The sequence below is a fragment of the Astatotilapia calliptera genome, chromosome 11, assembly GCF_964374335.1.
Source record: "Astatotilapia calliptera chromosome 11, fAstCal68.1, whole genome shotgun sequence".
Lineage (NCBI taxonomy): Eukaryota > Metazoa > Chordata > Actinopteri > Cichliformes > Cichlidae > Astatotilapia > Astatotilapia calliptera.
The window spans coordinates 25,200,683-25,224,611 of NC_137432.1; the positions used below are offsets into that span (position 1 = coordinate 25,200,683).

The 23,929-nt window shown below is 36.4% G+C and overlaps 2 protein-coding genes and 1 long non-coding RNA gene across 6 annotated transcripts in view; 2 read left to right on the forward strand and 1 right to left on the reverse strand.

Annotated features, from left to right (window-relative positions):
• Nucleotides 1–1,205: 1,205 nt before the first annotated feature.
• Nucleotides 1,206–5,034, reverse strand: LOC145431816 (uncharacterized). Of its 2 annotated transcripts, none has more exons than XR_013912118.1 (4): nucleotides 4,962–5,034; nucleotides 3,797–3,946; nucleotides 3,309–3,484; nucleotides 1,206–3,214 (listed from the first exon to the last, which is right to left on the reverse strand). It is a non-coding gene; the product is annotated as an uncharacterized LOC145431816 (long non-coding RNA). The 2 variants fall into 2 exon arrangements; XR_013912119.1 differs by having other exon boundaries at nucleotides 4,957–5,027.
• A 3,474-nt stretch (nucleotides 5,035–8,508) lies between these two features.
• LOC113031348 (uncharacterized) lies at nucleotides 8,509–13,930 on the forward strand. 3 transcript variants are annotated; one of them, XM_026183352.2, is made up of 7 exons: nucleotides 8,509–8,663; nucleotides 10,231–10,271; nucleotides 10,541–10,699; nucleotides 10,781–10,918; nucleotides 11,494–11,709; nucleotides 11,815–11,919; nucleotides 12,029–13,930. In XM_026183352.2, the coding sequence occupies exons 2-7, from the start codon at nucleotides 10,244–10,246 to the stop codon at nucleotides 12,193–12,195; spliced, it is 813 nt and encodes a 270-aa protein (XP_026039137.2). In that variant the 5' UTR covers nucleotides 8,509–8,663; nucleotides 10,231–10,243; the 3' UTR covers nucleotides 12,196–13,930. The 3 variants fall into 3 exon arrangements, with proteins under 3 accessions (XP_026039137.2, XP_080164523.1, XP_026039136.2); XM_026183351.2 differs by having other exon boundaries at nucleotides 8,518–9,479; XM_080308397.1 differs by having other exon boundaries at nucleotides 8,517–10,271.
• Nucleotides 13,931–15,436: 1,506 nt separating this feature from the next.
• Nucleotides 15,437–23,929, forward strand: part of LOC113031347 (uncharacterized) — a 91,802-nt gene continuing 83,309 nt past the window's right edge. Inside the window, exon 1 of the mRNA XM_080308396.1 lies at nucleotides 15,437–15,775. The gene's annotated coding sequence lies outside the window, so the exon portion shown is untranslated. The remainder of the gene's footprint in view (nucleotides 15,776–23,929) is intronic.

Sequence of the window (23,929 nt, forward strand, 5' to 3'; positions counted from 1 at the left end):
AAGGCAAGAGTGAGGGATAATTTGTGACAGAAAGACAGCAGCAAGAGTGTAAGGGAAGGAAAGGCAGAGCCTAAGTTGTTAAGATTTTCATTGGGAGTGACCAGAATGGACAAGATTCTGGTCCATTCTGAGGGGCAGCTCAGATCCAGTGGTTTCAAGACACAGTTGTTGGGACAGGGGAGGATGCTGAGGGTGAGACGGGAGTAAATCATGTGCTGCGGGCTGTACGACAAAATGAACAATCCAATCTCAGCAGCTCCTCTTCGGCCATCATAATCTTGAATCTTTACTGTATACAGATGTTTCAGTGCATCACTCTATTACAAGGAGACTGGATTGTTCCATTTCCGTTTATACATCATATTCTATTTAACTGTCAATCAGAGCAGTGTGGTTGGAACTGATAATGGTTAACCACCACAATTACATTCACCGCTGCCTATTGCGGTTAGCATTGTGCATCACGAGTGCGTCACTGTGGAAAATGTGCTTTAGTGAATTTTTAGTGTTTGCAGTTTTATAGAAAGTAAAACACAATAAACCACTGATGATAAACCAGCTTGAGCAAATGTGATGGAGAAATGGTTACTGAGAAAAATGAATTTTGAAAATTGAATTGGAACTTGAATCTTATAGTTATACAAAACTTATAGTTTTGTGGCTTATCACTGAAACAAGTGTCATAATAAAGTGAGTCTATGAGTAACTTGTGGATGGAGATGTGTGAGGGTGGTGGTGTAGGCTTCATTCTGGCTTCATTCACCACATGAACCACCAGCATTGCTGTTTTCCCTTGACTTTCCATGCAAGTGCACACAAGCTGACACAAATTTGATTTATTTATTTATTTTATATAAATGTTACATTTTTGTGTGCGAAAGACTTCATGAATATATGATATAAAAATCATTTAGCATAGAAAAGTCTTAAAAGATTATCTTGCATAACATTATTTTGTGTTCAATTTAAGTAAACTTGGACTGTGGGATGAAACCAAAACAGCTGAGGAAACACACACAAGCATACTGAAATTTCAAATTCTGCACGGAAAGGTATTTCTAAAAAAATACAATTATGTAAAACACCACAGTCTGTCTGTTCCTTGGAGGATGCAGTCCTGTAAAATATAATGTTTAAGCTAGCTGTGTAACTGTAACAAGTGAGGCACATATAAATTTCGCTCATAATTAATAAATCATCAAGTCAGCTTTCTGTCTGATGCATTTATTTAATAGTTCACTACTTTCTTCAGTAAAGAGTCTGTGTGTTGGTAAAGCAGCTGGTGGCAAATCCATTTCAACATTGTTCTTCTGTAGATTTGAAATCAGAAGACAAAAATGGAGGAGAAGATAAAAGGTTTCACTGAAAGTAACACATATGACAGACTCAGACACAGTAAATATAGAAAGAAGTTGACATTCAAAATCTAAAAATGCAGCACACAGTAATTCAAAGTCAAGTGGCTAACACTCAAATACAGTTTTTCAGAGAAGACAGATTTTCTTTTCTCAAAACTACAGTTACAACACCCCTGACTCTTGTGGCAAAACTTCACAAACATCAAAATCGTTGGATCTGCCCTTGATCTGCGTTTTACCATGAACACCACAGACGGCTCTGTAAACTGCACAACAACACTGGAAACCAACCAGTTTAACATGCACTAAACTGAATAACCGAGTACAATATCCTTATGGAGCATTTAAATGACACAAAATCATGTTCTAATCTTATATCAACGCAGGTTTCCCCTTGACAGAGTTACGAGTTTTTCAGAAAAAATAAGATACTTTGTTTGTTGGGGGGTTTTGCAGTTTTTTTCCTTTCTTTTTACAATCTCCAGCGGGTCTTGTCACCCAGATGACCAGATTAAACAGGAAAAGATTATGTGAAGATGATAATAAACCCAAAGCAGGAGAACACTTTAACTTTAAATACACGAAAAAGACAGTCAGGGAGAATGGAAACATAAATGTACCAAGACATAGCTGAACTCAATCTAGAGAACAAGTCACAGGGAAGTCAAACTAAAGACAAGGCACAAGAGACAAAGAACTCACAAAATAAAACATGAAGTAACTAAACAAACAAAAAAGAATCAGCAAAACAGAGAAACACAGAAGTTTTTTACTAAAGTCAAGTAAAACAAAGACTCAAATACCAAATTATAAGGCTACATATTTCAAAATTATAACTCTAAAACAGAACTCAGAATGCTAGAATAATCTTAAAATAAAATAAGGAAACCCAGTCAAATAGTAATCAAAACTCAACAATACCAAATATTAATGGCTCAAAAATGAACTGACAAAAACCACAGTCTATGACAGTAAAAGCTGTCATGCATAAAGTTATGATCTGAACAACAGTCTGTGTAGAAAAAATACAGCACAATAAGTCAAACAGTGGTTCATGGCTTTAGCTTTACATTGTTATGCATCACTACATCAGATAAGAAATGCAATTTTTTTTTATTTTAAATTTTTTAAAATTCCTTCATAAATCATCATTAAGATGCTTCCTGTGAAGAGTAACTTCTAGTAACTGAGTTTCAGGTGGTCGACAACCAAAGAAACGTTAGCTGAGAACACACTTCTTATATACATCAAGTAAAACTCCCTGTCAGTTGTCTCCTTTACAGCAATATTTGTAAATGTTTTTGTTTGCATATTTTATCCACATCTTTCACACAGTTTGTATCCTATTTTCTCTGTCCCTTAGTATTTGCGACATCACCCAACCTGGCTGCCGATGTTCAGCTACGTCTGCTGCAGTGTTGTCGAATCTGCATCTTATACGCATGAAACAAACCAGAATCAAATCCAGAAAAGGGCCGAGAAGCAACAAAGTTAAAAGTTTATCAGCGATAACTTTAAAGCAGTCGTTATCCAAAAATACTCCAAGAGAACAGATGACACCGGGAAGGATCATCAGAAAATAATTAAAGAAGAACAAAAGGAAAATTCGTACAATTCTTTGTTTTTCATCAGTGGTCACTAAGGTGTCAGCAGCCAAGGCGTGAAAGGTCCATACTAAAAACAGGATGAACAGGAGAGCTGGAAGGAGGGCAAAAATATAGAGGATAAGAAACTTCTTGAAGACTACAGTAGGAAATACAGTTGCAATACAAAGGATCCAAATCAAGAGAGAAACCAGCATGGACCCCTTAGTTTGTCTGCTGCACTTCAACTTTGGGCAGGTGATAACAAAACACCTGCAACACAAGAGAGATATCACAATAGTATGTTATTCTGTATGAGGATAGAGAATACAATGTCAGGGAAGAACACACAGAGACAGACATTCACCTTTCAATAGCAATGTATGTCTTGAAATACCAACTAGCCGTCAAACCAGCTATGCAAATAATGTCATCTTGTTCAATTAAAGATCCTCGCTTCAACTGCCAGGTGAACATTATGCTGATGTGGACGAGATTGGCAATGAGCAGGTTAGTGAAATAGATCACATGCTCCTTTCGTACCTGCAGGAGAAATTCGTTAAAGTCAAATTACTGCAGTAATAAACACAAATTGCAGAATTACACATAGAAATGTTTACATCAGATGATGCATGAACAAGGAGGTTGATTTGATTTTGCTTTCTCTGCTGTTATTGTATTAAGCATCAAGCAAGTATTTACAAAAAATAATTTAGACTTATAAAAACATTTTTTAAAAGATGAAAAACTGAGTGTTACAAAAGTGTACAATGTAATTAATAATCAATGCAGAACTGAGTGTTTTAACAAGTGTGAGAAAGAAAAAGAAAGTAGTAAGTGTGACTGTTTACGTACCAAGCAACACAACCAACAGATGACCACTAAGGTCAAAGGAAGGCAGAACATGAAGTTAGTCCATATGATAAAATCGGAAAAAATCATCGCTTGCTGACTTTCTGTGTGGAACTGCTGTGAAAGATCCTTCATTCCTTTTCAGGAAAGAACCTGTTGTGTGGAATAGCAGGTTGTGCAACAGTGAGACTGTGGAATATTAACCAAATGATATTCATAAGAAATTAAAAGAGAATAAGCCAAATCTGTTTAACTAAAAGCAAAAAAGAAAACAGCTGAATTTGTCATGGAGACCCAAGTTCGAAAACACAGGATAAAGCCAAGAAAAACACTGCAAGAATAGCCCAAATCCAAACCTGACCAGCTCAGACACACAGGAAATTATAAAAGAAACTGAGACAAAAGACTGAGTTGAAGACAGAACAACATACAAGCAGAAACGCAATCTGGGGAAATGGACATGGCCGGGGGGAAAACAGGACACAGGTACAGACAACACAGACAAAGACCCAGGTGGGGAAATAAAAGTAAACACAAGACACTAACTACTAACTACCAACTACCAAAATAAAACAGGAAGTGAGAATCTTAATCAAATGTGAAAATGTAGACACGTAAATGAACTTAACACAGGGGAGTCGACACAAGCGCATCAGGCAAGAGATACTGAGGAAATAAATTAAACTCTAAAGCAAAAACTTGATTTCTCCAGCCAAGACAGAATTTTCCTTCACAAGTTGTTTATGGAGACAAACCTACATGAATAATTCTGTATTTTTTAAAAATGAAAAAATAACGCCAGAGTGATTCTACTCCAACCAGATCACACTCGATTGATCCATAAATATTTAATCAACAGCACATTAAATTAAACCCTCTTGTGTAATTATAGCTATAATTGTATAGTTTAGATGTTTAGTAGCAAAAAACATCTCTGTAGTAAAAAAAAAAAAGGGAATGAGTATGAGATCAAGTTATACGTCACTAGTAACCGCATTTCCATTGAGTTTCCATTTGAGCAGCTTTTGTGCTGTTAATGTAGAAACTGTGCAAGCACAAAGGATAACGACAGAAAAAGTTTCTAGATCTTAAGATTTTGACTTGGCCTTTCCAACTACTCAACTTCTCAACTAAAGATAATATGAATAAGTGTAAACATCAACCTTACTGGCTTCAGGACGACTTCCTGCTCAGCTTGTTTAGTGATTCAGTGATGTGACGCTGAAGTTTAGCTTCAGAGTGAAGCAGAACAGAGCACAGAAATGTGGTTTATATACTTCACCCCACCCACTGATGGGTATACACACGCACACACACACACACACACACACACACACACACACACACACACACACACACACACTGTGGAGACTATTGTTAGCCAATTATTTGTTAGCGTCTCTTCTCATGTTCTACTTTGTTTTAGTTTTAAAATTCCACTTCAGGTATCTGACAAAGTTTAGAGACTCTAGTCACACTTGAGCAGGCCTCTCTCTGCCAGCGTAACACAAAACAATTACTTGACAATGTTGATTTATTTTGTCGGTACAAACTGTCTGACAACTGAATCTGTAAAATTACTGAAACACTTTGTATTTTTGCTGACAGCCTGGATGTGAATAAATAGTTTTTAAAATTCTCAAAGTTTACACGTAGCGTACGCCACAACTTCATAGGATTACAAATTGACCCATATTCATTTCCTTTGCATAGGTTGTCTCTGCAGTAGAGATGCTTTAGAATGAGATTGTAAGCTGATTTAGTGCGTCAATAAGGATCTCACATATTTTGATTTAGGTTTTGAAGAAAACTCAGTAAACGTAGCATAGCTGCCACATGACGTAGATAACTGTGTGCATGTGACATGGGATATGCATATATGATACGAGACAGCTTTACTGGTTAATAGTCCGAAGTCTCATAGTTTTAAGCCTCCGTGAAAATACTGACCCTTGACTTCTAGTGTTATATTCACAGATACAGTAATGGGATGGTAGTGGCTTAAATGTAAGTGTTGTCCCGTAACAGGTCCTGCAAGAAGAGAAACAAGCTACAGTTACAACAAAGGAAGACATTTGTGCCTGAAACTTACTGCAATCACTGTGATCGTTTTCAAATCACAGATGATAACGTGACTATTTCGGAAATACTTCAGCTATTCAAATATATATTTTCTCTGAAATCGGTGCCTCTGTCAGAAAGTTTGAATGACAAAGGCGGAAGTTTTTTCCAGGATCATCACATTAAAGCTTTTAATGTTCAATTTTAAGAAGGCGGAGAACGTCTGAAGAGAAACCCGTTCTTTGGTAAGTTATAGGCCACTGTAAACACGCCCAAAAAGCTAAACTGTAAATGTTTTCTCAGATTATTGTCAGCTGCAAACTGCCAATTCACCACAATTATTCCTGTAATCAGGAAGTGAAAATAAAAAGAGAAGTTAGAGGGACCAAAAGGACAGATCACACTTTATTTATTTGAAATTAACAGACATTTATTTATTTGCCACAGCAAACAAAGTACTTCTGTTCAAAAATAAAACACCCAGATACCCCCCTCACCAGAACAAAAGAAAACAAGTCGTTTTAGTTCTTCAGTTTTGGGTGTTTTTGTTTGTTTGTTTATTTGGTAATACACATTTGTTAATCTATCATTTGTTTTCCTTCTATTTTTTCACTTTAACATAACAGGTCAAGGTGAAGTCACTGAGATAACTTAGTGAACGGCTCTAGTTACACTAAGCTGTGGCTGTCCTATAAAAGAGGAGAGGACAGGAAGCATGTTGCAAATAATTGAAGTCAGGTGTTCTAATCACTTCTGCGGCCACAGGTGTATAAAATCAAGCATCATAATAATGTAATGATGTACACAGCTGTGTTTATATGTCATGGCCCTGAACAGTGTTATCATATGGCTGGGTTTATAGAGTACCTTTCCTACACACACACACACACGCACACACACACACACACTGCTCCTTTGGGTGTTGAAGCTGTGTTTCTTTCAGCTTGTTTTGTGTTTTGAAACTCTTCATATTTTTTGAATATTACAGTTTGAATGTGAATTCTGCTGTCAGTGGATTGGTTAGATGCTGATGAAGCCACCTGTTTGATGTGGACATATGTAAGTGTAAATGAAGTCAGATAAGAAAAAAGAATATTGTGAGCATTTCCTGAGTTTTTTTTTAATTTCACTTTTCAATGATGTGTATCTGAGACAGGTAAACGCAACATCTGAGGGAAATACATCTAAGCTGTAATCTTTTCATGTTCAGTTTTACAGTCTTACACTTCTGGCCTTTTTTGTTCTGTTTGTAATGTTGTTTGATGTTTTCTTGATTCAGTGATTGAAAATCAACTGTATTTATAATATTTAAAAAGTCATGAGAAACAAGTGATAGGAACCACACTCAAAAACATTTGTGGCTGGAACATGAGTCATAGTGTTAGCTGTGATGTCTGCCAGCTTGTAGGTGTTAAAAACATTTATTACGTAAGCTGGTGACATTTTGCAGTGCTGGGGTTGTTACATATACCAGTCTTTCTAATCTGGCTTTTTCACTTCTGTTGAAGTCTTTTTAATTTCTTGTCTTAAATATTTTTTTGTTTTTTAGTGTTGCTTTAACAGCCCTTTGTGTTCCATCAAAATGACAAAAGTTTAGCATTTGGAGCAAAGCTCAGGTCATCACCCCGAATATAAATATAAATGATAGTACTTCCAGATTTTTTGAACTTATTTGTGAAAGTGTTTACAGGTATAAATAGAGCAGGAATACAATCAGTGCCTGTTGAAATAAAAGTATATCTTTCAAAGTTTTTATTTGGACATATTCTATTTTTTGCGGTTTTAGTACCTGGCAATTTTTAAACAGAGATGTTGGAGATCTTGTCAAGATTGATGGAATTATTAACACACAAAAGTGCCATTAGGTTTTCAAATAACAGTTTTATTTTTCAGCATTACAATCATCCCAAACAAATCATCTTTTGGCTTTATGTGACATGAATATTTTTTTTATTACTGCAGTGTGAAGCTATTCAGCCAAACTGATAAAAACACTTAAAACTAACTCCTGCTGAGGTCTTCTTACTTTCACTTTCACTTTAATGCTCCTCATGCTTTCATACTATTGTACATAGGTTTAATTGTTGTATATTTTCCCTGAAGTGTCCTTTTTTCTTTTTCTTATTTCTTCTGTTATACAAAGTTCAGAGAGAAAGGAAATGAGTCTCTCACATTTCACTTTACACATTTTTATAAATAGGTTTTAGAATCTAATAGATGGAGGGAATTTTAAAATAATAAAAATAAATGTGTTACAAAAAGAAAATAGAGCAAAAAGTCAGCTTGTTTTTTGTGTTTTCTGAAGATTTTTATCTTGAAAACAAAAAAAGAAATACTTTGTTACTTCTGTTGTGATAAATAAAAAAATGTCTTTCTGTAAACCAGTGTTTTGTGTTTTTCTTGATATGTTTTTCTCCATCTTATTTTACTGTCCTGGTTATAAAAATAATTGTGATAAATTGGCATCACTTTTCTGTGAGAATAATCTGAGCGCACGTCTCCAGTTGAGCGTTTTGTAAATAAGCTTTAACTTGACTGTTCAGAACTTCATTCAGTTTTTTTAAAGAGCTGCACTGTTTTGAAAATGCAATGCTTTGATTGCAGAAAGTGCAGGCGTGAGTAGCAAACCCACAAAGATCTGGGGTTTGCATCAACCTGCAAATTTCCAGAGTGCAGCTCTCTCTTCAGAGGCCTTCTGGGTTCTGCACTTCTGCATCCTTGAGATCTTTGTTTTTGTTGAAGTGAAGCACGAGAGGATGAAGAAAGATTTTTGCTGAACTAAAAGACACAAAATCTGCTTAAAATTAAGGTAAGAGCTCAAGCTTCATTTTCAAATTTAGTTTCATTTGTTTCTTTTTGTTTTATCTTGTAAAATGGATTTAATGTGGCTATCCTTTCTTTTCAAGCTTACTGGCAGAGGCACCAGTTTAAGAGCAAATACAGATGAGTAGTGTTTCAGAACGAGCTGCATAAAAGAGTCCAAGTTAAAACCATTTAAACAAATAATAAGAAAAAAATGTGTCAAACTCTGTTTCCAAGGCTTGATGTGTAGAATAACATTAATTTATGATGTTAAAGACATAAATTCACTCATTTTGAGATGTGAATGTATTTATTGAGATTAAATACAACAATATTAATGACAGAACTAAGAATCAATAATTTAGTTTTTGGTCTCAGTGTGTTGTTTGGAGTAATTGATTAACTTAGTTTTAAGCAACAAAAAAAAAAAAAACTTAAATGTTAAGTGTTCAATATGACACAAATTAATAAAAAAAAAAAGTTATTTTCACTTCTTTGTTACAGGAATCATTGTGATCACATTGTGACAATTGATCCATGAGAGTAGTCTAACTGAGTGTGTGCAGTTGAGCCTGTTTTAAGACAGAACTTTCTTCAGCTTTTTGTAAGAACTGCACTGAGTAGAAAATGCCAGGCCTAGATTGCAGGAAAGTGCAGACCTGAGTAGCAAACCTACAAAGATCTGGGGTTTGCAGTGGTCTTCCGCCTTCTACACTTTTGCATCCTTGAGATCTTATTTTCAGTGAAGTGAAGCACAGAGGAAGAAAAAATATTTTAGCTTCAATAACTGAACTAAAAGACACAGAATCTGTTCAAAATTAAGGTAAGAGCTCAACCTACATTTTAAAATTTGGTTTTATATTTCAAAATAAATACAAAGGATTTAACATGACCATCCTAGAAACTTTCTGTTTGCTCCGTAATGGAGTTCAAAGTTAGTGCAGAGGGACCAGTTTAAGAGCCAATACAGATGAAAATGTTTTAAGTGTTTCAGAAATTGTTGTTTGTACGGAGTCAAAGTTAAAACTGATTTAATTTGTCAATTTGGACTCACAGATTTAAGTTTGAAACTCCAATGAAAGCACCTTTTTGGTGGCAGCAAATTCTTAATAAGTGTTAATATTCATTTTGACGCTATTTAATTGGACGTATAATGATCTCAGTTGAGCTGTTTTTTTAGGAGAATTTATTTAAGTCAGTCCAGAGGAAATAAATTTTTATTTTTCTTCTTAAAAACGTCTCATTTCTGATGAGCAGTCAGGTAAAGTTACAGCAGCTTTACAGGAAACACCTTTACATGAGCTGTTGGTTAGATTAAATTAAAGAGCCACAAGAAATGTTTGACTGTTTTTCACTTTTTAAGTCCAACGCTGAGTTTTATTGTTTTTAACATACGACACAGAGAGAGGACGGAAACAGAGCGAGGGCTTGGTGGTTTCTCTGTAAAGTGTTCATGTGAAGAAGAATCTCTCTGTGGCTGTGTGTGAAATGAAAGTGTTCACGTTTAATTAGTTTTCTTGTTATGATGTCGTGTTAACAGTAATGTTCATTTGTGTTTTATTTTAAACCCTCAGGTCGACTTTCAGAATGAAGGTGATTGTGTTGTTTGTGTTTGGTGAGTGAATATACTTGTGAAGACAATATTGTGAATAATCCTTTAAAATACTGCACACACATGTTGTAGATGGTGTGACCTCATGTTTAATCTAATTAAAAAATAATTTATAATCTGATCTCAGGTTCTTTAATGTCACTACAAGTTTATGACGACATACAGAGAATATTACTGGTTTTGTCTCCATGTAAAGACATTTGTTATATCCTCCTTTAAATACTCATTAATACAAGATGAGTATTTATTTAATTTATTTGCCTTCTTCTCAGTGCTGGGTGCACTCTCTGCAGCAGGGGAAGTTTTCTTTGCAAATGTTGGGGATAAAGTCACATTGAACTGTGGAGTCAACAGCTACAGAAACTCTCTGAAGTGGTATAATAGATATGACTTTCTTCATAGTGTTGATCAGAGAGGCTTCACTCGCAAAGGTACTTGATTATCTTGAAATAGTTAACATCAGTATATGACGATTACATTATATAAGAACATATTTTTATTTTCTGTGTTAGGCAATGTTGAACTTGCACAGAGGTCAGTTGTGAGACAGACGAATCTGGAAATCTCCAGTGTGAGAGAAACAGATGCTGGAGAGTTCGAATGTTCGGCAGATTGGACACGTCATGACCATTCACTTGTTGTGTTCTCAGGTAAACAGCAGACCCTGGAAAATATACATTTACAAATAAATGTTCACATTTAATGGAGCAGTGATGGGTTTAATAAAAACATCACTCCTGTGAAATGAGGGGAATTTTTTCAATGTGACTAATGGTTCTGTAACTATAATGTATGAGCTTTAACATAAAAGTGTCCTTATTTTCTGTTGTATTTGTTTTCAGTAAACTGCTGCTTAGAGAAAAACCTATGGTGTGTTTCTATGTGGCAGTCTTCTCTGTATAACCAACAAACTTTACAGTCTGGCCTTCAATTGTTTGAAATGCAAAAATAAGAATCAGTTTCTGATGTAATGAATAGTCCAAGCCTGATCCTATCTTCACCAACTACTTCCTGTGATTCTGTCACTGTTAAATTTTTGGTGGTTTTATATCCATAACATTCTGACAAGTGTGTGAAATGGTTATTTGTCTATTAACATGCAGTGTAATATGCCGTTTTGTTTTTTCTTAACTCTTTCTCTCATGTTATAAAGCTGTGCCATGTGTCTAATGACTCCCCTTTCTCTTTCTGATTCTCACTGTATCCTCACCTCCGTCCTTCTCAGTTTCGGTCTCTGTGACTCCCTCTGCTGTTCTCAAACTGTGTGATGAGGCAACGCTCCACTGTGAGGTGAAACATCTGCTAAAAGGTTGTGAAGTGAAGTGGAAGAGCCCAAATGCTGATTCACCTGAATGGCCATCAACAGTTCAACTCAAATCTGTAACAAGCTCACATAATGGGACCTGGGAGTGTATCATCACCTGTGATGGCAAACAACTGAGTAAGAGTATTACCATAAAGGGTAATACACGGGTGCATGGAATGAAGGCCCATGTGTACATATGTGGTCAAAAGAAACATAAAGATTTGTGTTTTTGTTCTTCAGAGCCTCCAACTTCAACAACTCCACTATCCACCCGAAAGAACATCACATTATTTGTAACGAGTGTTCAGAAGACAACATGTACAACATGTACAACATGTACAACATGTGCGTCCAGCTTTTGAAAATGTCTGCAAATTTGATCAAAGTGATCCTTTGCTGAATGTGTAACTCATTCTTGTCATTCTCACGTTCTCTTTCTCTGTGTTGCATTCAGGTACTGCCGACGATTGCCCACTGGGACTCTCCTGTTGGATGTGGATTGCAATGGGGGTGTGCTGCCAGTTTGGGATGTTCCTGATAGTTTGTGTCACAGTCTTGTGTAAGTGCATGAGTGGAAGGATGGTATGTGAGGAAAGGCGTTCATCAAGTATTTATGTATAGTGTTGATAGCTGTGGTTACAGATTATGTTGGTCTAACCTCTTCGCCGAATGTGTAACTGATCAGATTCATAGTTTCACTACACCAAGCTCTTACAAAGTCCTGGACATTTCACAACTGGCAAAAGTCTGAGTGTCTCGGATTATCTATTACACTCTTCAGTAAATCAGTAGATGTACAGATGAAGTATTTGTTTTGTTTCCTGGGCTTTGCTGAGTAAAACCGAGAACCACCTGAAATCTCTCAGACATCTGTTCAGGCTTTTCTCCCAAATTACACTTTATTGCCAAAAGTATTTATTCGTCTGCCTCCAAACGCACATGAACTTGAGTGACACCCCATTTTTAATCCACAGGATTTAATATAATGTAGGCCCAACTTTTTCAGTTATAACAGCTATAATTCTTCTAGGAAGGCTTTCCACAAAGTTTTGGAGTGTGTTTATGGGAATTCTTGACTGTTCTTCCAGAAGCACAGTTGTGAGATCAAACACTGAGATGAGAAGGCCTGGTTTGCAGTCTCTGCTCTAATTCATCCTAAAGATGTTCTGTTCAAAAGTTCTTCCTCACCACAGTCACTCATCCATGTCTTTATAGACCTTGCTTTGTGCTGTCTTGTAGAGGAACAGGAAGAGGCCATCCTCAAACTGTTCACACAAAGTTGGCAGCATGGAGTTCTCCAAAATGTCTTGGTATGCTGAAGCAGTAACAATTCCTCTTACTGGAGCGACCAAGCTCTACTCCAGAACAACAATCCCACACAATAATCCCCTCTACACCAAACTTTACAGTAAGTCCAATGCAGTCAGACAAGTACCGTTCCCCTGGCAACCTTTAAGCCAGACTCATCCACTGGATTGCCAGATGGAGAAGTATGATTTGTCACTCCACAAATCATCTATCCACTGCTCAAGAGTCCAGTGGTGGCATGCTTTAAACCACTGCATGTGATGTTTTGCATTGTCTTTGTTGATGTGAGGCTTGGAGGCAGCTGCTTGGTTGTGTAAAACTCATCCCATGAAGCTCCCTGTGCACTGTTCTTGAGCTAATCGTAAGACCTGAAGTTTGGAGGTCTGTTGCGATTGACTCTGCAGAAAGTTGGAGACTCTGCACACTATGAAGCTCGGCATCCACTGACCCTACCCTGTGATTTTACACAACCTATCACTTTATAGCTGCATTGCTGTCATTCCCGATCGCTTCCACTTTGTTATAATGCCACTAACAGCTGATTGTGGAATATTTAGTAACAACAACATTTCACAACTGGATTTGTTGCAAGATGGCATCCTATCATGGCACCACACTGGAATTCAATGAGCTCCTGAAAGCGACTCGTTGTTTAACAAAAGTTTGTAGAAGAGGTCTGAATGCCTACGTGGCTTATTTTATACGCCTGTGGCCAGAGAAGTCACTAGAACACCTTGTTCTACTGATGTCAGCGCCCTAATGGCAGCCAAACATTAGAGCGACTTTGTTGTAGCTTCACTCTTTGTGCTAACTCTGACTGTTGGTTTCCACTGCCATCAGTAGTCACCTTCAGTCCCCTCCTCGACCTGTTAGAGTGAGGAGATAACAACTAATGTGTTTTACAGAAAGAAAACAAAGCACCAAAACAACTTGTTTTCCTTTGGTTTGGAGATCGTGATTTTTCAATGATTCATGTTTTTTTTTTAATTTTACTTAAAAAAAAAAACTTTGTTACTTCTGTTGTGATAAATAAATGTCTTTCTGTCAAGCTGTGTGCTCTTTCAATTTTTGTTTCTGATATTTTTTTTCTAGTTTTTGCTCTATATGTTGTCAAAAACAGTGGATAATCTTCATGTTAATTGGTCAGCTAAATAGCTTTTAGGGTTGAGCACATAAGCCCCACTCTCCTGCAATTCTAATCTTGTATTTGTGAGGGGCAGCCAATCAGAAGAAAGTTTTCTCAAGGTGGGTAAAGCTATCTATTAGATAAATATTAACTAAATATTAGATAGTATTACACAAATAAGGCTCACCTGTCAATCTAAGTGGTCAGTTGGTGTGTTTTGGAGATGTTTTAATGGATTGTGTGACTAATATTCTGATATCTAATAACCATCCCAGAGGTTCGTGCTTCAGTTCAGGTGAGTGAAATTCAAGTGTTTTATTAGTTGTCAAAGGAGCTTGCAAAGAAAAGCGTCTGGACTTCTTTAAGTAAGTTCTTTAATAACTAATTAAGTAATTAGTTATTACTTTGAGCATATAGAGCTCAAACACATATCAGTAAGTATGTGTCTTATGTGCGTCATACTGTACAGTTTTTTGGATGCAGCTTTTTAACCAAGTAAGCAGAGAACCAACTGACCACCCTGAAGGTGGTCTAAAAATGATGATGTTTGCCTTTGTTAACACCTGGGGGAGGCTAATGAGGCTTCAGAAGATGGATTTCACAACCATTAATGACATCTGTAACTGAGTTTGTCAGGGTGCATGGCAAGAACGGGACCCAAATGCAGGACCTTCCAGTCCGAGACAGTGTGTTTATTTATAGTGGCAATTAGTGAGCAATGTGCAACAGTTTCAATAACGTGGTTCCCGAGTCCTGCTCCATGCTTGTGTTCCTGTGACAGACAAACAACTGCAACACTTGATTTCACAGTCGCTCCACTCTCCTAAACCTGGTAAGACAAGAGGGGAAGATCAGTGACGAAATGCTGAACACAATATTTGAACACAAACACAACACAAAAGAATAAAACTGAGTTTAACTCTTTAAATCAGCTCATTTACCTTCATTTTCTTTTATATTGAAAACTATTACTTTCTTACTTCTGCTGTGATGAATAAATATTGGTCTTTTTTCAAACTCTTATGTTCTTAGTCGTATAAAGCGCTTTGAGTGCTCAGACAGAGTAGAAAAGTGCTATATAAGAACCAGTCCATTTACCATTTACCATTTTTTCTATTTTTCCTGTTATGACTTACAGACATGAGTAGCAAACCCACAAAGATCTGGGGTTTGCTACTCACATCTCAATTAAGGAAAATTAGTGAAACTGTGTATAAACAAATTTCCATGATGGAGTCAGTTCAGTAGAGACAAATTTCTATTTTTCTTCTTAAAGACTTCTCATTTCTGATGAGCAGTCAGATAAAGTTACATAAAACTCTGTGTTCTTTCTGTTCTTCCTATTATGACTTCCCTGTTTAGTTCCAAGTTATTTTCACTTCTCTGTTACAGGAATCATTGTGATCACATTGTGATCACATTGTGACATTGTGATCCATGAGCGTAATCCTACTGAGTGTGTGCAGCTGAGCCTTTTTTAAGTCACTGTGCAGAACTTTCTTCAGCTTTTTGTAAGAACTGCACTGAGTAGAAAATGCCAGGCCTAGATTGCAGGAAAATGCAGACATCAGTAGCAAACCTACAAAGATCTGGGGTTTGCAGTGGCCTACAACTTTGCAGAGTGCAGCTCTGTCTTCAGATGTCTTCCACCTTCTACACTTTTGCATCCTTTAGATCTTATTTTCAGTGAAGTGAAGCACAGAGGAAGAAAAAATATTTTAGCTTCAATAACTGAACTAAAAGACACAGAATCTGTTCAAAATTAAGGTAAGAGCTCAACCTACATTTTAAAATTTGGTTTTATATTTCAAAATAAATACAAAGGATTTAACATGACCATCCTAGAAACTTTCTGTTTGCTCCGTAATGGAGTTCAAAGTTAGTGCAGAGGGACCAGTTTAAGAGCCAATACAGATGAAAATGTTTTAAGTGTTTCAGAAATTGTTGTTTGTACGGAGTCGAAGTTAAAACTGATTTAATTTGTCAATTTGGATTCACAGATTTAAGTTTGAAACTCCAATGAAAGCACCTTTTTGGTGGCAGCAAATTCTTAATAAGTGTTAATATTCATTTTGACGCTATTTAATTGGACACATAATGATCTCAGTTGAGCTGTTTTTTTAGGAGAATTTATTTAAGTCGGTCCAGAGGAAATAAATTTTTATTTTTCTTCTTAAAAACGTCTCATTTCTGATGAGCAGTCAGGTAAAGTTACAGCAGCTTTACAGGAAACACCTTCACATGAGCTGTTGGTGAGATTAAATTAAAGAGCCACAAGAAATGTTTGACTTTCTCAGTGACACTCTTTTTCACTTTTTAAGTGTAACACTGAGTTTTATTGTTTTTAACACAGAGAGAGGACGGAAACAGAGCGAGGGCTTGGTGGTTTCTCTGTAAAGTGTTCATGTGAAGAAGAATCTCTCTGTGGCTGTGTGTGAAATGAAAGTGTTCACGTTTAATTAGTTTTCTTGTTATGATGTCGTGTTAACAGTAATTGGGTGGATGCCGTAGGCATCCACACTATTGAGATCCTGTTTCTCTTTATTCTTTATCCTTTATTGTGTGGATGCTTTAAGCATCCACACTATTGAGTTCCTGTTTCTCTTTATTCTTTATTGTGTGGATGCTTTAAGCATCCACACTATTGAGTTCCTGTTTCTCTTTATTCTTTATTATTATTGTGTGGATGCTTTAAGCATCCACACTATTGAGTTCCTGTTTCTCTTTATTCTTTATTATTGTGTGGATGCTTTAAGCATCCACACTATTGAGTTCCTGTTTCTCTTTATTCTTTATTATTGTGTGGATGCTTTAAGCATCCACACTATTGAGTTCCTGTTTCTCTTTATTCTTTATTATTATTATTATTATTATTATTCTAGTTGCTTCCGTACACTTTTCGCCGTTTAACTACTTCCACAATTTTCAGCCGATTTTCACCGTTCAAATTTTAAACTATTCTGCTATTTTTGCTCTTTCCTGCTACGATTTTTGCTATTTTTAACTATTATACTTTTTAAAATATTAAGCTTTTTTCCTTTAATTTGTCCCATTGAAATGAATGGGAAACTTCTGCAATTCTGCTAAATTTTGCTTGTTTTTGAAACTTAACTACTTCCTCATATTTTCACCTAGAACAACCATTCAAATTTTAAAATGTTCACAAATTATTGGGCTATTCAGGTATGATTCAGCTTTTTCAAATCTTTTACTGTTTTACTTTTATGCCTCTTAAAGTTTTGAGTTGCAAAATTGTGATTTTTCACAAAATACATGCGTTGTTATGGTTGCTATGCTCTTGGCTTCCAGTGTGCCACTGAAGGTTTTGCAATTTTCACTTCATGTCCGAACAACTTCTTGCTACTTGCTCAATTTTCACTCAACTTCCACAAATTATACATCAAAACGTAGGTATTTTTGCTGGCTTTCAGAAAATGTCACTATCATTGTTGTGGGATTTATAGAATTTTTGCAAATCTCCTCAGACCAACACAAGGTCTGAAAACTCTCCATATAAAGTCAATGGAGAGCTTGTTCAAAATCATCGCTGGATTTCTGTAATGAGAGGCATATTCGAATCGTCATATCTCCTTAACGAAGCGACTTTAAGACATGAGGCTTGTCCCCGAATATCTTCAGACACCCCTGACGCTCACAATTCAAGAATTTCTTTCTCACCTATTACCGTTCTGAAATGAGTTGGACTTGTTTGAGGGTAGGAAATTCATCCTTCGCTCAGATTTCTTCAGATTTAAAACTCTGGAAATGAACCACTTTTTTCTCTCGTCATAACTTTTTTTTGGATTTCCACAGAGACCTGAAAATTTCCATGATTGTTCACCAAAGCCTGCTGTCTCTTACGGTGAAAGAATGATATCGATACTCCAAATAGATTTCGAGTTAGAAAGCATTGTTTGAGGGCAAGTCAAGGCAGTTTTTGCTTCGCTCTACTCAGTTATGGTGCATTAGAAGTCAAATATCTTTAATAATTCATATTTTAATGATAAATTGTAAACACTGGAAGATTCCCCCATCTCTTCTGAACAAAACGGTGTAAGAATGACCGCTCTAGCCCCTACGGTTTAGAAATTATGGTCATTTGTTTGAGGGGAGTCCTCACTATGAGAAATAGGCTGCAATAATCCTGTGCCTCTCTCTGCTGCGTGTGTAAAAAGATGCACCTGTTTTGGCGGGAAAAAGTACACAGGCTCTCTGATTGGTGGATTCAAATTCAGCAGCTCCCAGGCTGACCTAGAAACTTACTTCTCTCTCCCTGTGCATGTTTTTGCTGATTTTTTCATTTAACAAGTATATTTGAGGGACCCTCAGCATGTTCAGCATTTTTTCAGCTGTCCATTTTGCTTTTCCAATTTTTCTGTTTAACTTATTACTATTGTGCTAAATCATACTGTTTCTGCTATTTTACAAGATTTGTGCTTAATATAGTATTTCTGCTTTTAATAGGATTTGTGCTTAATATAGTATTTCTGCTTTTTATAGAATTTGTGCTTAATATAGTATTTCTGCTTTTTATAGAATTTGTGCTTAATATAGTATTTCTGCTTTTTATAGGATTTGTGCTTAATATAGTATTTCTGCTTTTTATAGTATTTGTGCTAAAACATAGTATTTCTACTAAATGTAGTATTTATGCTTAATCATAGTATTTCTATATATTTCTGCCAGGTCCCCAGGCAGCCAATCCTCTGTGAGGACTTAGACATTCAAATTTTCAAATCAGGGCCTGCACGGTTTCCCAGCCAATCATATATGTGTCCTGAGGCATTCAAATTTGCATATTGGGGCCTTCATGGCTTCTAAGCCAGCCAATCATATCTGAGGGCTGAGGAATTCAAATCCACAAATCAGGGCCTGCACGGCTTCCCAGCCAGCCAATCATATATGTGGCCTCAGGCATTCAAATTTGCATATTGGGGGAATTCGTGGCTTCTAAGTCAACAAGTCATCCATGTCGTATATCTCTAAAAATTCACATTTTAATGATAAATTGTTAACACTGGAAGATTCCCCCATCTCTTCTGAACAAAACGGTGTAAGAATGACCGCTCTAGCCCCTACGGTTTAGAAATTATGGTCATTTGTTTGAGGGGAGTCCTCACTATGAGAAATAGGCTGCAATAATCCTGTGCCTCTCTCTGCTGCGTGTGTAAAAAGATGCACCTGTTTTGGCGGGAAAAAGTACACAGGCTCTCTGATTGGTGGATTCAAATTCAGCAGCTCCCAGGCTGACCTAGAAACTTACTTCTCTCTCCCTGTGCATTTTTTTGCTGATTTTTTCATTTAACAAGTATATTTGAGGGACCCTCAGCATGTTCAGCATTTTTTCAGCTGTCCATTTTGCTTTTCCAATTTTTCTGTTTAACTTATTACTATTGTGCTAAATCATACTGTTTCTGCTATTTCATAAGATTTGTGCTTAATATAGTATTTCTGCTTTTAATAGGATTTGTGCTTAATATAGTATTTCTGCTTTTTATAGAATTTGTGCTTAATATAGTATTTCTGCTTTTTATAGGATTTGTGCTTAATATAGTATTTCTGCTAAATTATAGTATTTCTGCTTTTTATAGTATTTGTGCTAAAACATAGTATTTCTACTAAATGTAGTATTTATGCTTAATCATAGTATTTCTATATATTTCTGCCAGGTCTCCAGGCAGCCAATCCTCTGTGAGGACTTAGACATTCAAATTTTCAAATCAGGTCCTGCACGGTTTCCCAGCCAATCATATATGTGTCCTGAGGCATTCAAATTTGCATATTGGGGACTTCATGGCTTCTAAGCCAGCCAATCATATCTGAGGGCTGAGGAATTCAAATCCACAAATCAGGGCCTGCACAGCTTCCCAGCCAGCCAATCATGTATGTGGGCTCCAGGCATTCAAATTTGCATATTGGGGAATTCGTGGCTTCTAAGTCAACAAGTCATCCGTGTCATATATCTCTAAAAATTCATATTTTAATGATAAATTGTCAACACTTGAAGATTCCCCCATCTCTTCTGAACAAAACGGTGTAACAATGACCGTTCTAGCTCCTACGGTTAGGAAATTATGGTCATTTGTTTGAGGGGAGTCATCATTATGAGAAATAGACTGCAATGATCCTGTGTCTCTCTGTGCTGCGTGTGTAAAAAGGATGCACCTGTTTTGGAGGGAAAGAGTGCACAGGCTCTCTGATTGGTGGATTCAAATTCAGCAGCTCCCAGGCTGACCTAGAAACTCACTTTTCTCTCCCTGTGTGTGTGTGTGTGTGTGTGTGTGTGTGTGTGTGTGTGTGTGTGTGTGTGTGTGTGTGACAGAGAGAGAGAGAGAGAAAGGCTTTTAATGGGATGATCTCATTCTAAGATTCAAATTCAATATATTTAGACTGGTTGACTGAATTGGATCTTGTGTGTGTGTCTCTCTGTGCATGTGTGTTTTCTTATGTGTACATATTTGTGATTGTGTGGCTGTTATAGATTTTTTTTGCTGATTTTTTTCATTTAACAAGTATAGTTGAGGGACGTTCAGCATGTTCATCATTTTTTCAGCTGTCCATTTTTGCTTTTCCAATTTTTCTGTTTAAGTTATTACTATTGTGCTAAATCATACCATTTCTGCTATTTTATAAGATTTGTGCCAAATACCGTATTTCTGCCAAATATAGTATTTCTGATTAATTATAGTTTTTTCTACCAAATCATAGTACAGTATTTCTGCTTTTTATAGGGTTTGTGCTTAATAAAGTATTTCTGCTAAATTATAGTATTTCTGCTTTTTATAGTATTTGTGCTAAATTATAGTATTTCTGCCAAATTATAATATTTGTGCTAAAATATAGTCTTAATTTAAAATTACAATATTCATAGTTCATCACAGTGTCTCTGGTAAATCACAATATTTCTGCTCTGTTGTACTATTTTTCTAAATCATAGTGTTTCTGTAATGTTTAAGTATTTTTGGCTAAATATATTCTTTCTGTTATCTTATACTATTTCTCCTAAATTCTTGTATTTTTGAGAAGTTATCATGTTTCTGGTAAGTTACAATATTTCTGCTAAATTCTGCTATGCTATTGTATTTCTGCCAAGTATTATGTTTCCTCTAAGATATTGCAGTTCTGCTAAGTTATTCCATTTTAGCAAACTTATTTTGCTTCTGCAAAGTTTTTACAATTTCTGCAACTTTTCAGCTTTTTCAGCTAGTTTTTGCATACAGCTTCAGCTTTAAGCATCCACACTGCATTTTCGCAGGAAATGCAAATTTTTCTAGTTATTGTGTGGATGCTTTAAGCATCCACACTATTGAGTTCCTCTTGGGACTTCCGTACACTTTTTGGCACTTAACTACTTCCACAATTTTCAGCCGATTTTCACCGTTCAAATTTTAAAATATTCTGCTATTTCTGCTAATTCCTGCTATGTCTTTTGGTATTTTTCACTATTATACTTTTTAAAATATTAAGCTTAATTTGTCCCATTGAAATGAATGGGAAACTTCTGCAATTCTGCTAAAATTTGCTTGTTTCTGAAACTTAACTACTTCCTCATATTTTCACGTAGAACAACCATTCAAACTTTAAAATGTTCTCAAATTATTGGGCTATTCAGGTATGATTCAGCTTTTTCAAATCTTTTACCGTTTTACCTTTATGCCTCTTAAAGTTTTCAGTTGCAAAATTGTGATTTTTCACAAAATACATGCGTTGTTATGGTTGCTATGCACTTGGCTTCCAGTGTGCCACTGAAGGTTTTGCAGTCTTCTCTTCATGTCCGAACAACTTCTTGCTACTTGCTCAATCTTCACTCAACTTCCACAAATTATACATCAAAACATAGGTATTTTTGCTGGGTTTCCGAAAATGTCACTATCATTGTTGTGGTATTCATAGAACTTTCGCAAATCTCCTCAGACCAACACAATGTCGGAAAACTCTCCATATAAAGTCAATGGAGAGTTTGTTCAAAATCACCGCTGCATTTCTGTAATGAGAGGCATATTCGAATCGTCATATCTCCTTAACGAAGCAAAGTTAAGACATGAGGCTTGTCCCGGTATATCTTCAGACACTCGTGACGCTCACAATTCAAGAATTTCTTTCTCACGTATTACCGTTCTGAAATGAGTTGGACTTGTTTGAGGGTAGGAAATTCGTCCGTCGCTCAGATTTCTTCAAATTTCAAACCCTGGAAATGAACCACTTTTTTCTCTCGTCATAACTTTTTGTTGGATTTCCACAGAGACCTGAAAATTTCCATGACTGTTCACCAAAGCCTGCTGTCTCTTACGGTGAAAGAATGATATCGATACTCCAAATAGATTTCGAGTTACAAAGCGTTGTTTGAGGGCAAGTCAAGCCAGTTTTTGCTTCGCTCTACTCAGTTATGGTGCATTAGAAGTCAAATATCTTTAATAATTCACATTTTAATGATAAATTGTCAACACTGGAAGATTCCCCCATCTCTTCTGAACAAAACGGTGTAAGAATGACCGCTCTAGCCCCTACGGTTAGGAAATTATGGTCATTTGTTTGAGGGGAGTCGTCATTATGAGAAATAGGCTGCAATAATCCTGTGCCTCTCTGTGCTGCGTGTGTAAATAGATGCACCTGTTTTGGCGGGAAAAAGTACACAGGCTCTCTGATTGGTGGATTCAAATTCAGCAGCTCCCAGGCTGACCTAGAAACTTACTTCTCTCTCCCTGTGCATCTTTTTGCTGATTTTTTCATTTAACAAGTATATTTGAGGGACCCTCAGCATGTTCAGCATTTTTTCAGCTGTCCATTTTGCTTTTCCAATTTTTCTGTTTAACTTATTACTATTGTGCTAAATCATACTATTTCTGCTATTTTATAAGATTTGTGCAAAATATAGTATTTCTGCCAAATATAGTATTTCTGATTATTTATAGTTTTTCTACTAAATCATAGTACAGTATTTCTGCTTTTTATAGGATTTGTGCTTAATATAGTATTTCTGCTAAATTATAGTATTTCTGCTTTTTATAGTATTTGTGCTAAAACATAGTATTTCTACTAAATGTAGTATTTATGCTTAATCATAGTATTTCTATATATTTCTGCCAGGTCCCCAGGCAGCCAATCCTCTGTGAGGACTGAGACATTCAAATTTTCAAATCAGGGCCTGCACGGCTTCCCAGCCAATCATATATGTGTCCTGAGGCATTCAAATTTGCATATTGGGGCCTTCATGGCTTCTAAGCCAGCCAATCATATCTGAGGGCTGAGGAATTCAAATCCACAAATCAGGGCCTGCACGGCTTCCCAGCCAGCCAATCATATATGTGGTCTGAGGCATTCAAATTTGCATATTGGGGAATTCGTGGCTTCTAAGTCAACAAGTCATCCATGTCATATATCTCTAAAAATTCATATTTTAATGATAAATTGTCAACACTTGAAGATTCCCCCATCTCTTCTGAACAAAACGGTGTAAGAATGACCGCTCTAGCCCCTACGGTTAGGAAATTATGGTCATTTGTTTGAGGGGAGTCGTCATTAAGAGAAATAGACTGCAATCCGGTTGTTCAGTGATGACGCGACGAATCCTACTTCCGGGTCTAAAGTAGTCTGCGTTTAATATGGCATTTGTGTTGTTAACATGTTTAATGTTATGTATTTTCTTCTATTTGATCTCAAAAAGCTCCTAAAACAGTCAGCGATCACTGTTGACCTCCCTCGGCTTTTATTACCTGTTAGGTTTGTAGCTTGAACCTATTCGCTGGAACGTTAAGACAATATAATTACACTGCAAGCAAGACGCACGTAGGCAAACTTCTTCATGGTACTCGTGCACGGGAGAGACTGGACAGAGCGCCGTCCCTTCGCTTGACCCCAGTAGCTCTCGTCCGTCCTCCCGTAACACTGTCCTTTTATTGAGGTTACATGAATATGCATAGG